The sequence below is a fragment of the Prionailurus viverrinus genome, chromosome X (genome assembly GCF_022837055.1).
Source record: "Prionailurus viverrinus isolate Anna chromosome X, UM_Priviv_1.0, whole genome shotgun sequence".
Classification (NCBI taxonomy): domain Eukaryota; kingdom Metazoa; phylum Chordata; class Mammalia; order Carnivora; family Felidae; genus Prionailurus; species Prionailurus viverrinus.
Window position 1 is genome coordinate 70,457,463 of NC_062579.1, and position 17,201 is coordinate 70,474,663.

The window sequence follows — 17,201 nt, forward strand, 5'->3', positions numbered from 1 at the left end:
AGGTCCAAGAATCACAGAGAACCCCCAAACAAGGTGAACCCAAAGATATCTACACCAAGACATATAATAATTAAAACATCAAAGATTAAAGAGAGAATTCTAAAAGCAGCAAGAAAAAGCAACTAGTTATATATAAAGGAAACCCAATATGGCTGTCAGCTGATTGTTCAGCAAAACCTTTGCAAGTCAGAAGGGAATGGCATGATATATTCAAAGTTCTGAAAGGAAAAAAAAACACCTGCAACCAAGAATACTCTATCTGGCAAGGTTATCATTCAGAATTGAAGAAGAGATAGTTTCTCAGGCAAACAAAACGGAGACTTCATCACCACTAGATTGGCCTTACAAGAAATGTTAAAAGGACTTCTTTAAGAGGAAAAGAAAAGACCATAAGTAGAAGAAAATTATGAAAGGTAAAAATGTCATGAATGACATCAAACATCTAGTAAAGGTAGTAGATCAATCACTTATAAAGCTAGTACAAAGGCTGAAAGACAAAAGTAGTGAAATTAATTTTATCTAAAGCATTAGTTAAGAGACTCACAAAAATATGTAAAATATGACATCATATACATAAAACATGGAGGGGGGAAGTAAAAATGTAGTGCTTTTAGAATGTGTTTGAACTTAACCAACAACTTAATACAGACTGATATATACTTAAGATGTTATAAATGAACCTCATGCTACACAAAAACCTATAATAAATACAAAAAAGAAAGAGAGAGGAATCCAAGCATAAGACTACAGAAAGTCATCAATCACAAGGGAAGAAAGGAACAGAGAAGAAATACAAAAACAATGAGAAAACAACGAAAAGACATACGTACCTATATATAAGTAGGGCATACATAACTATCTATAATTACTTTAAATATAAATGATCTAAATGCTCCATTCAAAAGACATAGGATAGAGGAATGGATTTTTAAAAAATCATTTATATCCTACCTACAATAGACTCACTTCAGACCTAAAGACACATACAGACTAAAGTAAAGGGATAGAAAAAGATCTATGCAAATGAAAGCAAAAAAAAATGGGGTAGCAATACTTGTATCAGACAACATGACTAAGAAGAGACAAAGATTGACATTACATAATGGTAAACCAGTCAATCTGCAAGAAAAGATAACAATTGTAAGTATCAATACACCCAACATAGCACCTACTTTCAGTTTCTCCCTTTATGTCTGATAATGGTTGCTTTATGTACTTAGGTACATACTAAAACTTTCATTATTTTCAGATTACATGATACTATATATAGATAATTCTAAAGATTCCATCAGAGAACTATGAGATAATAAAAAATTTGATAAAGTTATAGGATACAAAATTAATATACAGAAATCTGTTGCATTCTATACAGTAATAACAAAGTAGAATAAAGAGAAATTAAGAAAACAATCCCATTTAAAACTGCACCAGAATAAACATCTAGGAATAAATTTAACCAAAGTGAAATATCTGTACTTCAAAAACTATAAAACATTGATGAAAGAAAAATGAAGATGACACAAACAAATGGAAAGATATTCTATGCTCATGGATTGGAAGAAACAATATTTTTTAAATGTTGATACTTTCCAGAGCAATTTACAGATTCAATGCAATCTCTGTCAAATAACTGGTACCATTTTTTTCACAGAACCAGAACAAACAATACTAAAATGTGTATGGAACCACAAAATATCTCAAATAGCCACAGCAATCCTGAGAAAGAAAAAGGAAGCTGGAGGTATCACAAATCCAGATTTCAAACTGTACTACAAAGCTAATCAATACAGTATTGCACTGTCACAAAAATAGACACCAGATCAATAGAACAGAATAGAGAGCTCAGAAATATACCCACACTTATATGGTCAATTAACCTATGACAAAGGATGCAAGAATATGTAATGAAAAAAAAAGTCTCTTCAAAAATGGTGCTGGGAACACTGGACAGCTACATGCAAAAGAGTGAAACTGGACTACTTTCTTGCACCATAAACAAATATAAAGTCAAAATAGATTAAAGGCATAAATGTGAGACCTGAAACCATAAAACTCCTAAGAGAAAACAAAGGCAGTTATTTTTTTTTCATTTTAAAGGAACCTCCATACTGTCTTCCACAGTGGCTATTACAATTTACATTTCCACCAACAGTGCACAAGGGTTCCCTTTTCTCACATCCTCGCGAACACTTGGTATCCCTTGTCTTTTTTATACTAGTGACTGATGCTAGGTTATATCACATTGTGGTCTCGATTTGTAAGTACCATACAGGTCAGTAATTTCACTACTGAGTATTCAAGTAAAAAGAAAACACTAATTTGGAAAGAGATAAACCCCTATATTTATTGCAGCATTATTTACAATAACCAAGATATGGAAGAGACCTAAGTGTGCATCAGTTGACAAATGGAAAAAGATGTACACACACACACACACACACACACACACATAATGGAATATTAACCATAAAAAGAATGAGATCCTGCCATTTGTGACAACATAGATGGACCTAGAGAGTATTACACTCAGTGAAATAAGTCAGGCAGAAAAAGACAAATACCATGTGATTTTATTAGATGTGGAATCTAAAAAACAAAACAAATGAATAAACAAGAAATAGAAACAGACTCATACATACAGAGAACAAACTGGTAGTTGCCAGAGGGGAGTCTGATAGGGAGATGGGAAAAATAGAGAAGAGTACTAAGAGGTACACACTTCCAGTTATAAAATAAACAAGTCATGGGGAAGAAAAATATAGCATAGGAAATGTAGTCAATAATATTGTAATAATATTGTATGCTGATAGATATAAGGATATTCATTGCGAGGCCTTTAGAATAGAAAAAAATGGGGGCAACTTAAATGTCCAGCAGTAGATAAATGGTTAACCAAATTGTGATATATAATATAAAAAGAAGAGTATGTTGCCATTAAAAATTATGTTTTCAATATCATGTTTCAGGAATTTAATGACATGGAAAATTTCTACAATAAAATATTAAATGAAAGCAATACCAAATTGCACATATAGTTTGAGCTCAACATATATATGCATTTTAAAGACACTATTCTGGTAAGAGTGAAGAGAACAAATCTGGTCAAATAATTGGCTGTCCTCCATGAAGAGATTATTCCCAAGCCTAATTCAGCTGCTACCTTCCAGTCATTTCTAGCAAGTATGAAGCTTTATCAATATAGGATCCCCCAAACCATGAAGACATAAAACATCTTTGGAATCAAGGGATAAAAGGGAGAAAATGTAAGTTTATATGAGACAGTTTCACTACAACAGTCTAAAATAAATTATGTCATCAGTGTTTGAAAAGCAAACAGCTACTCAATAGACATTTCCTGAAGCATCTTTAGTTTTGCTGTTTTTCTTAGCCTACATCACATAAACCCAGTCCTCTTTTTGTTGGAAACAATGCCTACCCACTGATGGGTAGCACTGATCTGCTACACCATTACTTTTGAAGAGCTTTGGAGAAAACAAAGTCCACAGTAAATCACACAGGTTTTCTTTTACTTTGTTTTCTTGCAATTAAAACTGGATATTTTGTAATACAGTACATACCAGACACATTTATTTTGTGTTACCCTGCTAGGAAGGTAAAGTGCATTATGTTAGGTTAACACTGATACATCTACAGGCCTATGAATACCAGGATGGAAACTGTTCTTCCATAGATGACAGATGGACCCCTAATATGAGGAGAAATTATTAATGGACGTGGCCTTTTATCACAGTTTTCTATCTCAACTTGTCCTACTCATGAAATATACTAGATATATCCTTGACCTTTGGCATACACTCACTTTGAGGATTAATTGTACATTCTGAGGTTACATACCATAGGCCTGAGTACTTTGGTCCATCTCACTTCATGTTTGGTTAAGTTTTATCTATGATATGCTTATTCCTCAGTTACTTCATTTGACAAAGTTTTCGATAAGAAGGAAGTTAGTGATGCAAGTCTAGCTATTAGTCTGAGCCTTTGGAATATTCAGGTACTTTATGGATGATGATGTGCCTTATACATAGTTGCTGAATAAATTGTTGCATGGATGGTTTTTATTTTATTTTATTTTTAATTTAGTTAAATTCAAGTTAGTTAACATATAGTGTAGTATTGGTTTCAGAAGTAGAGCCCAGTGATACATCACTTACATATAACAGTACTCATCCCAACAACTGTCCTCTTTAATGCCCATCACCCATTTAGCCCATCCCCCACCCACCTCCCTCCAGCAACCCTGTTTGTCTCTGTATTTAAAAGTCTCTTGGGGCGCCTGGGTGGCGCAGTCGGTTAAGCGTCCGACTTCAGCCAGGTCACGATCTCGCTGTCCGTGAGTTCAAGCCCCGCGTCAGGCTCTGGGCTGATGGCTCAGAGCCTGGAGCCTGTTTCCAATTCTGTGTCTCCCTCTCTCTCTGCCCCTCCCCCGTTCATGCTCTGTCTCTCTCTGTCCCCAAAATAAATAAACGTTGAAAAAAAAAAGAGTCTCTTATGGTGTGCCTCCCTCTCTGTTTTTTATCTATTTTTCCTTCCTTTCCCTTCCCTATGTTCATTTGTTGTGTTTCTTAAATTCCACATATTAGTAAAATCATGTGATATTTGTCTTTCTCTGACTGACTTATGTCACTTAGCATAATACACTTTGTTCCATCCATGTTGCAAGTGCAAGATTTCATTCCTTTTGACGACTGAGTAGTATTCCATTGTATATATATATACCTCATCTTCTTTATCCATTCATCAGTTGATGGACATTTGGGCTCTTTCCATAATTTGGATATTGTTGATAGTGCTGTATAAACCTTGGGGTGCATGTGCCTCCTCAAATCAGCATTTTTGTATCCTTTGGATAAATACCTAGTAGTGTAATTGCTGAGTTGTAGGTAGTTCTATTTTTAATTTTTTTGAGGAACCTCCATACTGTTCTCCAGAGTGGCTGCACTGGTTTGCATTCCCACCAACAGTGCAAAAGTGTTACCCTTTCTCCATATCCTCACCAGAATCTGTTGTTTCCCAAATTATTAAATTAGCCATCCTGACAGGTGTGAGGTGGCATCTCATCGTGGTTTTGATTTATATTTTTCCCTGATAATGAGAGATCTTGAGCATCTTTTCCTATGTCTATTAGCCACCTGGATGTCTTCTTTGGAAAAAGTGTCTATTCATGTTTTCCACCCATTTCTTCACTGGATTATTTGCTTTTTGAGTGTTGAGTTTGGTAAGTTCTTTATAGATTTTGAATACTAACCCTTTATCAGATATGTCATTTGCTAATATCTTTTCCCATTTTGTTGGTTGGCTTTTGTTGATTGTTTCCTTCACTGTTCAGAAGCTTTTAATCTTGATGTCCCAATAATTCATTTTTTACTTTTATTTTCCTTGCCTCCAGAGACACAACTGGTAAAAAGTTGCTGCAGCCAAGGTTGAAGAGGTTGCTGCCTGTTTTCTCCTCTAGGATTTTGATGGTTTCCTGTCTCACATTTAGGTCTTTCATCTATTTTGTGTTTATTTCTGTTTATGGTGGAAGAAAGTGGTCCAGTTTCATTCTTCTGCATGTCTCTGTGCAGTTTTCCAAGCACCATTTGCTAAAGAGACTGTCGTTTTTTTTCCATTGGATATTCTTTCCTGCTTTGTCAAAGATTAGTTGGCCATACATTTGTGTGTCCATTTCTGGGTTCTCTATTCAGTTCCATTGATCTATATGTCTGTTTTTGTGCCAGTACCACATTGTCTTGATAAATACAGCTTTGTAATACAGCTTGAAGTCCAGAATTGTGATGCCTCCAGCTATGGTTTTCTTTTTCAACATTAATTTGGCTACTCAGGATCTTTTGTGGTTCCATACAAATTTTAGTATTTTTTGCTCTAGCTCTGTGAAGAATGCTGGTTTTATTTTGATAGGTATTGCATTGGATGTGTACATTACTTTGAGTAGCATAGACATTTTAACAATATTTGTTCTTCCAATCCATGAGCATGGAATGATTTTCCATTTCTTTGTGTCTTTTTCAATTTCTTTCATAAGTTTTCTATAGTTTTCAGTGTATAGATCTTTTACCTATTTGGTTAGGTCTATTCCTAGGTATCTTATGGGTTTTGGTACAACTGCAAATGGGATCTATACCTTGGTTTCTCTTTCTGCTGCTTCATTATTGGTGTATAGAAATGCAACTGATTTCTGTACATTGATTTTATATCTTGCAACTTTGCTGAATTCACATGTCAGTTCTAACAGTTTTTTGCCAGAGTCTTTCAGGTTTTCTATGTAGAATATCATGTTATCTGTGAAGAGTGAAAGTTTGACTTCTTCTTCTTATGCCTTTTATTTCTCTTTGTTGTCTGATTACTCAGTCTAAGATTTCCAATACTATGTTGAACAACAGTGGGGAGAGTGGACATCCCTGTCATGTTCCTAACATTAGCAGGAAAGCTCTCAGTTTTTCCCCATTGTGGGTGATATTAGCTGTGGGATTTTTGTATATGGTTTTATGATGTCAAGGTATGTTCTTCCTATCCCTACTTTCATTAAGGTTTTTATCAGAAAAGGATACTGTATTTCCTCATGTGCTTTTTCTGCATCTATTGAAAGTATCATATGGTTCTTATCCTTTCTTTTATTAATGTGGTATATCACATTGATTTGTGAATATTGAACTACCCTGTAGCCCAAGAATAAATCCCACTTGATCATTTTGAATAATTCTTCTAATATGCTGTTGAATTTGATTTGCTAGTATCTTGTTGAGAGTTTTTGCATCTATATTCATAAGGGATATTAGCCTATAATTCTCCTTTTTAGTGGGGTCTTTGTCTGGTTCTGAAATCAAGGTAATGTTGGCTTCATAGAATGAGTTTGGAAATTTTCCTTCCATTTCTATTTTTTGGAGCAGCTTCAAGAGAATAGGTGTTAACTGCTCTTTAAAATGTTGGTAGAATTCCTCTGGGAAACCATCTTGCCCAGGACTCTTATTTGTTGGGAGATTTTTGATAACTGATTCAATTTCTTTGCTGTTTATGGGCCTGTTCAAATTTTCTATTCCTGTTTGAGTTGTGATAGTGTGTTAGTGTCTAGGAATTTGTCTATTTTCCAGATTGTCCAGTTTGTTGGCATATAATTTTTCATAGTTTTCTCTTATAATTGACTGTATTTCTGTGGTATTGGTTGTGACCTCTCCTCTTTCATGCATGATTTTATCTATTTGGGTCCCTTCTCTTTTTTTTTTTTTGATAAGTCTGGCTAGGGGCTTGTCAATTTTGTTTATTCTTTCAAAAAATCAGCTTTTAGTTTCATTGATCTATTCTAGTGCTTTTTTTTTGTTTCTGTATCATTTATTTCTGCTCTAAACCTTATTATTTCCCTTCTTCTGCTTGCTCTGAGCTTTATTTGCTGCTCCTTCTATAGCTCCCTTAGGTGTAAGTTATGTTGTCTATTTGTATATTTGTATTCAGGCCTTTTTGAGATAGGACTAAATTACAATGTACTTTCCTCTTAGGACTGCCTTTGCTGCATCACAAAGGGTTTGGACTTTACATCAATACAGTAATGGGTTTAATCCATTCACTGTAGGACTAAGTAGGGAAGATTTTGAGATGAATGTCAAATCAATTTGCACTCATAAATAGCATAAATATTGTTGCTTTTATGACTGGATACATCTTGACATTGGTTTGAACTGATTAACCTGGTACTCAGAATGTGCAGAAGTATGGCAAGCTGGTCCATGTATTCATATTATCTTTTGGTGACAGATTAGAATAGTGTTTTAGTTTTGATCACCCTTCCTCCATAGAATGCACATTTTTATATAACTATAGCTGTCTCCAAATTCACACTATGACCAGGTCACTCTCTGTAATATCAGAATCTTTTCACCTTCACATGGGGCATATTTCAAAGACAAGCCTTTGATGATCAAAGAGGATACCCAACTGTGATGGATTTGGAAGGTACATCTTGTATTGACATCTCAGGCTTTACTTCTCCATTAATTGTTGGTTTTTATAAACAATAGAATTTCTTCATGAATTCTTAAATCATGAGGATATATTAGATGCTGTAGGCTTTCTTATTCACTATTATATGTTACCTCTTGCATTAATAAAATGAAGACAGAAATATTATGACAAATAATGTTACCCCCATCCTCTAATAAAGTGTGTTTTCCTGTATCTCATTGTACAATATCCCAAATAAGTATACAAACATAGACAGATGCCTCTCCCCTTCTTCCTTTCTTTGGTTTCCAAAAAGACAATACACAAATTGAAAAGGGTAGCCAATACTTGTTAACAAAGTTTTCCACATCATCTCAGGTGAATACATATGTTTTAAATTATTGACTTTTTTGGAGGAGAGGTCCCTATTTCACCATCTAAATTATTCTAGTATCAGTAGTGTTGAGAGAATAAGACTAGTTAGAGAAGTGAATTTGGTTTAGTCTGGGTCTCCTGGAATTCTCAAATCATCACATGGGCGTCCACTTCCTCCTCCTATGTCTCCAAATAGGAAGTATAATCACTCTCACAATCACCAAAATTACTTTATCACCTATGACAGCAATAATATGTAACCTTTTCTTTCTCATAAATTTGATATTAACTATGTGCCCTGACCTTATGAGGGTCATGCCAGATTTTTTCTTATTAGTATTTAATATTATAATTATAAAATTTTTATTTCAAAAAATTCATTGCTTCTCAATATGTGCCTCAAAAAGGGCATGAATTTGAGCATGAAAAGTTTTTATCATTATATTGTAAGCTATTAGGGTGTGAAAAGTTATGAATATATTCATGTCATATTTATTTATAAACATGTTATCTTCTCAGTTGCATTTCTGCCTCATCCATAAAATCTAGAGTATATATATTTTGCACCTAAAATAGTTTTAATATAAATGCAGAAAATTATAATTAGATCACAAAATCCAGATTAGCCATTGTTTCCATTGTTTCTAATGGCATTTTTCCCCATAAACAAGGTTGTACATTGATATTTCAAAAATATGTGGTAACCTTTTCAGAATTGCTTCCTCTTATAATTATATAATTAACATAGGAATCAATTAGGTACCAAAAAAATATATATGAGAGAGACAGAGAAGGGAGGAGGAAATGTAGAATAATTCTCTCTTGTGCATGCCAAGAGCTAGATTTGGGCCCTGAACCAGTGTTTATCCTGTCTTCCAAAACCTTCAATGTCTTTTCCTGAGCTTATTTTCACCTGAAAGTTTATTTTCTCATGCCAAATGCTACCAATAAGTGAATCTTGACACCACATTATGTAATGCTGTGAGACTTGTTTTTGAATGTGGTACTTGTCTTAAATCCAGTGGGCTGTGAGTGGTGGTATGGGATGCTATTGTCACTCCTGGAGAGTGAGTGCAGATGCCAGTTGACCTTAGAGTGTAGTACAACCAAGGCACAAGCCCTTTTTTGAGCTGGGACAATCCTCTGTGAATGGTACCATAATTCTTATATCTGATAGCTTTTAACACTGAATGTTTAAATGCTAGCAAAGTATTGGTAATCATTGTATTATAATCTCATATTTAAATGTTTTCTAAGTCCCAAACCAATCTGTATGCAAACCAGTGACATCTAAGTAATAAGCCCTTTATCTAGGAATGTTATCTTCACATTTTTTTGCTGAATTGTGATCTATATCACAAACTAAATAATGGCTTTTTAAAATGGTATCTTTAAAAGGATCCCCAAATAATCCTTCACTCAGTTATATCTCTGAATAGAAAAAATGCCTTTCTTTCTCACATCTCAGTGATATTATTGCATTATAAGGAATTTTAAGATTAAGGCCAGTTGGCTCAGTGCAGTCATTGGTGCTAACAAGGCCAAGGTCATGGAGGCCAATTAGCTTTGTTTTGTGTACTGACTACAGACAACTGGGAATCAGTCAAGAGACAGAGGATTAAAGTACCATAGCAAAATCTCAGCACTTCTTATAGTCCATCCTCTCCATGGGACAGGCAGGATGGATGTGTTCCTTGGGCATCATCATTTCATAATAATAACTTTGGAGGCCCCAACATCTGCCTCTAAATAAAGCAGTACTGACATTTAGGCATTAACTTTGCATTATAATCCCCCGTCATGCCATTGATTTGGTGTGTAACTTTCATCAGTAAAACAGAAATAATAGGATAGAATGAAATAGACTTACCTCCCACGGATGTTGTGTGAATTAGCAAATTAACAAGTGTAAAGTTTTAGCATTTATGTAAGTGCTAGTGGTTGTCATTATTTCTAGGGACCTAGTCTCATTTGAAATAGAGAATCTAAGTATATTATGTTTTTGTCAGGAAAGGATTTTCACCCACATCAATTGATTTTAAGCTGAGCATAAAACAGAGGTGATAATAATGTAGTAGTGATCATCACAATGCAGAGCTGTAAACCTTTTCTTCTATTAGAGCTAAAACTATTTTTGACCAACTATCGATGCTTTTAAACTTTGCTTCCCAAGCTTTGTGCCAACAGTTATCTCTACAGTGATTATTCTTCCTGTGATGGGTGTGGAGAATAGAACCTATTCATTATTCAACCCCATAATGACTATATAATTGAATATGTTTGCATCATACAATCAGGCAAAGACTCAGGAGTTGGTTTGATTGCCATATACTGCAATCATTGTTAAAAAATAAAAACTCTTTTCTACTCTGCCTGCCCTGGTATCCTATAGAGATAGAAAACATACAGATTTAAAACTCATGGGGAATTGAAGTGCTTTACAACAAAAGGCACTGTACATAGATCCTTTCAATTTGACATCTTTACCAAGGAATTTTGTTGTCACCTGAAATTTCCAAGTGGACTGTGCTTGAGAGAGTGCTTCCATTTCTTTCATCACTCTGACTTCACTTATCAAGAAAAGTTATTTATTGCTGATTGCAAGACTCTTGAACTCAGCCCAAGAGCTGCAGCATGACTGCCTCAGATCTGGGCTCCTTGTTACTTATTTACATATTCATTTGAAGTGATTCAGGACTATTTGAAAACCTCTCCTGACCCAACTTTGTGTAATAGGCAAGATCTACCGCTCACTGTGTTTTTGGTTCTCTTTCTCTTTGTCTTACAGATAATAGCCGAGTACCTTTGGAAAGGTCACGCTCTCGCCACAATGGAACTATCTCGTCTAAGTGATTCCTGATGCCAAAGAATATGAAAACAAAATCATAAGTAAACAAAATCATAAATTTTGAGAAGAACAAAACATCCACTCAAGGGATAGAGAGAAAATATGTACATTTCTGCAAAGATCAAGCTTAGCTGGGTGAAGTAGCATGTATCTGGAAAGCTATTGCAATACTTCTCTCACAATTATACTAAACCAAACACAATTACAAAGATTATAAAATATGTGTTCCATTTTAGTGTAAAGATGTGTATTGTTTGTTATTGTGTGTGACCTGATGGTAATGATGAAAAGGGTAAAAAGTTCAGAAACAGTCACCCTGTCAAAAAATTACAATGTTGCTCAAATTTACAGGTCACCCCCTCCAAAAAAAAATGGAAAAGAAAGGAATAGAAAGAATTATTCCGTGTCTGCTTCTGATTCCTGTTACATGGAAAAAGAACAGGCCAATGAAAATATGTATGTTAACAATTTGAAGAGACACTAGCTAATATTGCACACTGTGCTAGAGAAACCATTTTGGAAACTCAAAGAAAATTGCTGCTTCAACCCCATGAATTTGTTTCAAATCTTATCTCAAGCGAAAGATGATGGATTCATCTGCTTTGGCTGAAATTAAACTTATCATTAATCTAGAGTTTCAACATGATGTTACAGGCACTTATTGCTAAAAATAAACCAGAGTTTAACAGAAGCAGTTAGAGAAAGTGATTTAAACTTTACTTAAATAGGTATTTTCTAATTATGCACATATATCTACTTTATAGAAATACTTTATATGGCTATTTTTGAGAAAACCTCACATTTTAATGTTTATTCTTAGATGAACCTTAAAATTCTATCACCTTTATTTAGATTTTTAAAAGGTAAATATTGATTCCTATTCTCTGTGGTTTATTTCTTCTCTCTATTGCTTCTTTCTCTCATGACCCCCTTGAAAGCAGGGAATAAAGTTCTAAAAGACCTGAGAGGAAAAAGATTTCTCTCTGTAGGCAGCAGAAAACTGTCTGAAAGTTCAACTGTTTTATCTTCCTTTCTACTTACTCACCTTTCCAATTCTGCCTTGGTGGTGTGAAGAAGTAAAAAATTATATGTATGTATGTGTATATATGTGTATATATTTATATCTACTGCTACAATAATTCCACATCCCAGTGACTAATTGAACTTTTTAATCATCATCATACTTACTTAACATTATATTAACAAATTAAAATGACACTGCCAAAACAATCCTAGGAGGAAAAACAGGTTCTACATTTTTCTTAAATAGATGAAGGAATAGAAGTTACACCTAACTTGTCTGTTACTTTAAAATATGAATTGAAATAATATGGTATAATTTCTCTGGAGTGTAATTTCAAGACTAATCCATGCAGATGATTGTGATTACTGTAAAAAAATTCTTATATGTATATTTCTTATATAGAAAATCCTATTTCTACTTCTTCAAAGCACATTATAGACATTCAGAAAGAATAAGTGACTGGCTTGGCAAGTCACCTTTTGAAATAATGTAAACAAGTGACCAATAATTCACAGTTTCCTTTATATAGAGATGTATACTTATTCAAACTGCTACCTTTTCCTCCAGTGCATTCTTGTGTGGGTTCTTACGTGGGTATTACATTTTAAAATTCTCTGAAGCTGCTACAATAGAGAAATCAAAATGAATGACAGTATCTGAGATTTTACAATTTCATCCTATCTTTAAATCACGCACAAATGCATACACAAATAAGTTTAAGGGGAATATCAATTTCATATGCTGTTTCGTAACAACAACAAAGATTTACAAATTTTGCAAATAATTAATGTATGTATTTTTGACTTCACAAAGTCTTTTCTGAAATCTTCATGTTCTGACCTGGGTCTTTTGATAGCTTTTCAGGCTGTAGGAAAATGATATTTTGAAATATTAACCTGACTAAAATTTAGTGGCATTTGCCATGTCATATCATCAAGATGGTCGAAGTAGAAATACTGATGTGTATTACTTTTTCCAGATGTGAACTTGCCTTATTTTTTAGTTTGTGAAAAGAGTAAATGAAATACTATTATTGATATATATTTGTATTTCGAGAAATGGCACATGGTTTTCACAAACAGTATGGAACCTTTTAAGGTCTTTTGTGAAATTCCAATAATGGAGTTGAAGGATTTGCTTCCCAGATTTATAATAGTCCTGCTTTAGCCATTTGCAATTTTGTTCTAGATTGAAAATTATAGCCAACAAAAGTACATAGTGACATTTTTAGCATAGAACCAAATTACACTAAAGTCTTTTTTAGGTTTATTACTGCCACAGTGAGAAGCACCAATTTATGCAGATTTTCTTCAGAATGATTTTTAAAACTGCAAAATCCTTAAAATGTTTACTAGTTACATTAGTGCCCTTTGTCTGCAAGGTAACAAATTACCATAAAATTCGTGCCTCATCACACCAGAAATGTATTCTCTCATGGTCCCCATGACAAGATGCCCAAAATGAAGGGCCATGCTGCCTCAAAGTCTCCAGAGCAAAATCTTCCCCTGATTCTTCCAGCATATAGTGGCTACTGGCCTTCCCTGGGTTATGGCTACATCTCTCTCTGCTCCATATTCACATCACTTTCTCCTCTGCATATCTAATCTTCCTATGCTTCTTTTATAATGATGCTTTTGTTAGAATTTAGGGCCCACCCAGATAATCTAAGATAATTTCATCTGAAGACCCTAAACTTAATTTACACTTATAAGACTCTTTTTCCAAATAAGTAACATTCAAAGGTTCTGGGAGTTAGGATGTGGACATATCTTTTTGGAGGTACCCCCCCAGCCCATTACAGTCTGCCCTTTGTCCCCCCAAATTTATATTTGTCCCATATGCAAAATATATTCACCCCATCTCAACATTCCCCAAAGTCTCAACCCATTATAGCATCAACTCTAAGTCTAAAATCTCATCCAAACATCATGAGTTCAATAGTCCCAAATCTCATCATCTGGATCATCTAAATCAGGTATAGGTGAAAATCCTGGGGCAAAATTTCTATCCAAATGTCAATGATGGGTAGAGGCCAGAAGAACTATGATGTATGTGATAGAGGAAAAAAAGCATACACTGTAAAAACAACTTATCTGCTTCCAAAATACAATGGTGGGACAAGCATAGGACAATAGTTATAGACATTCCTATTCCAAAATAGAGAAAATGGAAAGTTGAAAAAAGTCACATGGCCTGATAACTTTCAAATTTCAGCCAGGCATAATCCCCTTAGGTTTCTTGCCCTGACAATAATCCTCCTTATTTCAGGACTACACCCCTTAAGCCTGCAGTTCTGGCCTCTTTGCCCAAGGATCAAGTCTCTGTCTCTGTGCCCATGGTTGGCACTTCTGCCTCTGCTCCCCTGCTTGGGCCTCTGCCTCTGCACCTTGCAGTTCTGCTCTAGGAATGGCCTTATGTATTGAAGGGTAGCACATGTTTGCAGCTTTATCATCCTGTTTCTTGCCTGTAAAATTTTGGTAGTCTGACAACCTTCTGTCATTTTGTTATGTCTCCATCCTTTTCAGGCAAAACTAGAACTGTTTCAGCCAGTATAACATTCTCAAAAAGTTTGTGGGCCTCCCATGTATGTCAAATTGATTCAATATTGAGGTAAGAGTTCTCACAGACCTTTGCTGGATAATTCCATCTCTATTCTTGGCTTCTATTGAGATGGTTGAGTGGATCCATGAGTCTGCCATCTCTTCAACACTAGCCAGAGGCTGGCTTTATCTCCAGAGTACAATCTCCTAATTTTAGCATCTTTTGCAATCTGAATATTCAGGCTCAAAATTACCTGAATTATCATGTGCTGGTTCCTTTCTGCCTAATAGTTATTTCATCAATTTCTCTTTTTCCTCTTGCATTTTACTATGAGCTCAAGACGAAAATAGGCCTTACCTTCAACACTTTGCTTGGAAATCTCCTCAGCCAAATATTCAAGTTCATTACAAATTCTACCTTCCACACAACTGCCAGAAACAATTCAGATAAGCTCTTTGCCACTATATAAGAAGGATCACCTTCCCTCTGGTTTCCAATAAAATGTCCCTCAGTTGCTTCTGAGCTCACCAGAAGCACTTTTAACATTCATATTACTAACAGCAGTGTATGTTTTTTTTTCTATCACATACATCACAATTCTTCCAGCCTCTACCCATTATCCACCTCCTAAGCTACTTCCACATGTTTAGTCATTCATTATAGGGGTACCTCAATTCCTGTTACCAAAATCTGTATTGTGTTCCTGTGGCTGCTGTAACAATACACAAAACATGGTACCTTAAAATAACATAAGTTTATTCTCTTATTATTTGAGGGGCCCAAAGTCCTAAACTGAGGTCTTAGTAGGTTTGTACTCCCTGTACTCCCTCTGGAGGCTCCAGAAGAAAATCTGTTGGTAGTCTCTTCCAGTTTCTTGTGACTGTCATTCTTTCCTTGGCTGTGTCCAAATCTCTCTTTGATCTGTTTTCACATTGCTTTTTCCTCTGTGTATCTAACCTACCTCTGCCTCTCTCTCATAAGAACACTTGCTGCAGCATTTAGGACGTACCTGGTTTATCCATAATAATCTCCTCATATAAATAATCTTAATTACATCTGTGAAGACCCTTTTTCCAAATAATGTAACATCACAGGTTCTAGGAACTAGGACATGGACATATTTTGGGGAAGCCATCATTTAGCTCACTACACTAATCATTGCATACAAATGTGCTTTTCACTTCTTAAAATGCATCCTTGGTGCTTGCACAAAACTCAAGGTTTCCTCTAAAAGCTATTGTCTGTACAGCCTAATGCATGCTTTGATGTTAAACAGTTTTACAGGCTATTCTAAAATTTTGTTGATACTTTTGCTACTATGGCCAATGCTTAGTTTGAAAAAATAATTGGTTCCAACTCTGAACTCTGGTGTTTCCCTCCTACCCCTTTTATGTACTCTTTGACCAAATGTCTTCTATGATTTATAATGCAGGCATAAAACTACCTCTGATACAGAAGGGTTCTTTCAAGCTGACTTTAGATATTGTGATTCCCTCAGCTGAATGGAGAGGTGACAACAAAGCCTGCTTTGAATGGGTATTGAGGAAGACTGTGCCCATGCCAAGATACCCAGAAGAAGTATTTCAGCAGCAGGAAAACTGTGGATTCATGCTCTAATTTTGCTTTGGAATAGATACCTGTCTCTTTACATGACCAAGAACAACTTGTAGTCTATATGTAATGCATACTCACTTATTAAATAAAGTTAAGATATACATCAAATGTGTTGCCTATGCTAATATTCAGGGTGACTGAACAGGCACAAACTGAAGTATAAAGACAGGATGTAAGAACATTTTAGAAGCTTCAACTGAAGAGAAATACAAGAGTGTTTCTATAAGGACCTGGTCAGGTGGAAATCATGGGATATATTCAAAGACACACATACCTGTGGGAATCCTAAGATTTTATTTAAGTATTCTTTAGCACTGCTTTCCAGTGTAGTGTAGAAATGTAGAACTTAAAAGTCCAGAAAAGTCAGAAGGATGATTTACATCTTCCAGGGAAACTCTATACAGAAAAGTGGGTTTTTTTTTGTTATTTTTTCTTTTTTTTGTTGTTTTTTTTTTTTGTTTGTTTTTGGGTTTTTTTTTTTTTTTGGTCTTGATTATAGAATGAATGAAAGCAAATGGACTTCAAATGCTCAGAGGGGTAAAAATCTGGAATGAGTACCAAATGTGTATATGAGTAAATAAATGTATGTAATTATTCTCTGGAAGGCTTTCAAAAGAATCTCTCATCATAGGTGGGCTGACTGGAAGATGGAGGGTTGGACAAGGTAATAACCAGATCTGTAAATGATATGATACAAAGTGCCTGGCAATACCATTGTTTCCCTTGGAATTTTGGGTTGCTCCAGGAATCAAATACATTAGCTTTTTTTTTTAAACGTTTTATTTATTTTTGAGACAGGGAGAGACAGAGCATGAACAGGGGAGGGTCAGAGAGAGGGAGACACAG

General features: G+C 34.9%; 1 protein-coding gene across 4 annotated transcripts in view; it reads left to right on the forward strand.

The window, feature by feature from the left end:
- DIAPH2 (diaphanous related formin 2) overlaps nucleotides 1-16,463 on the forward strand; it is a 984,211-nt gene extending 967,748 nt beyond the window's left edge. For 3 of the 4 annotated variants that reach the window (XM_047843487.1, XM_047843490.1, XM_047843491.1), the window contains one exon: nucleotides 11,117-16,463. In XM_047843487.1, the coding sequence (XP_047699443.1) occupies nucleotides 11,117-11,181 (65 nt within the window). In that variant the 3' untranslated portion in view covers nucleotides 11,182-16,463. The remainder of the gene's footprint in view (nucleotides 1-11,116) is intronic. The other variant, XM_047843489.1, reaches the window with a different exon arrangement.
- Nucleotides 16,464-17,201: the final 738 nt, after the last annotated feature.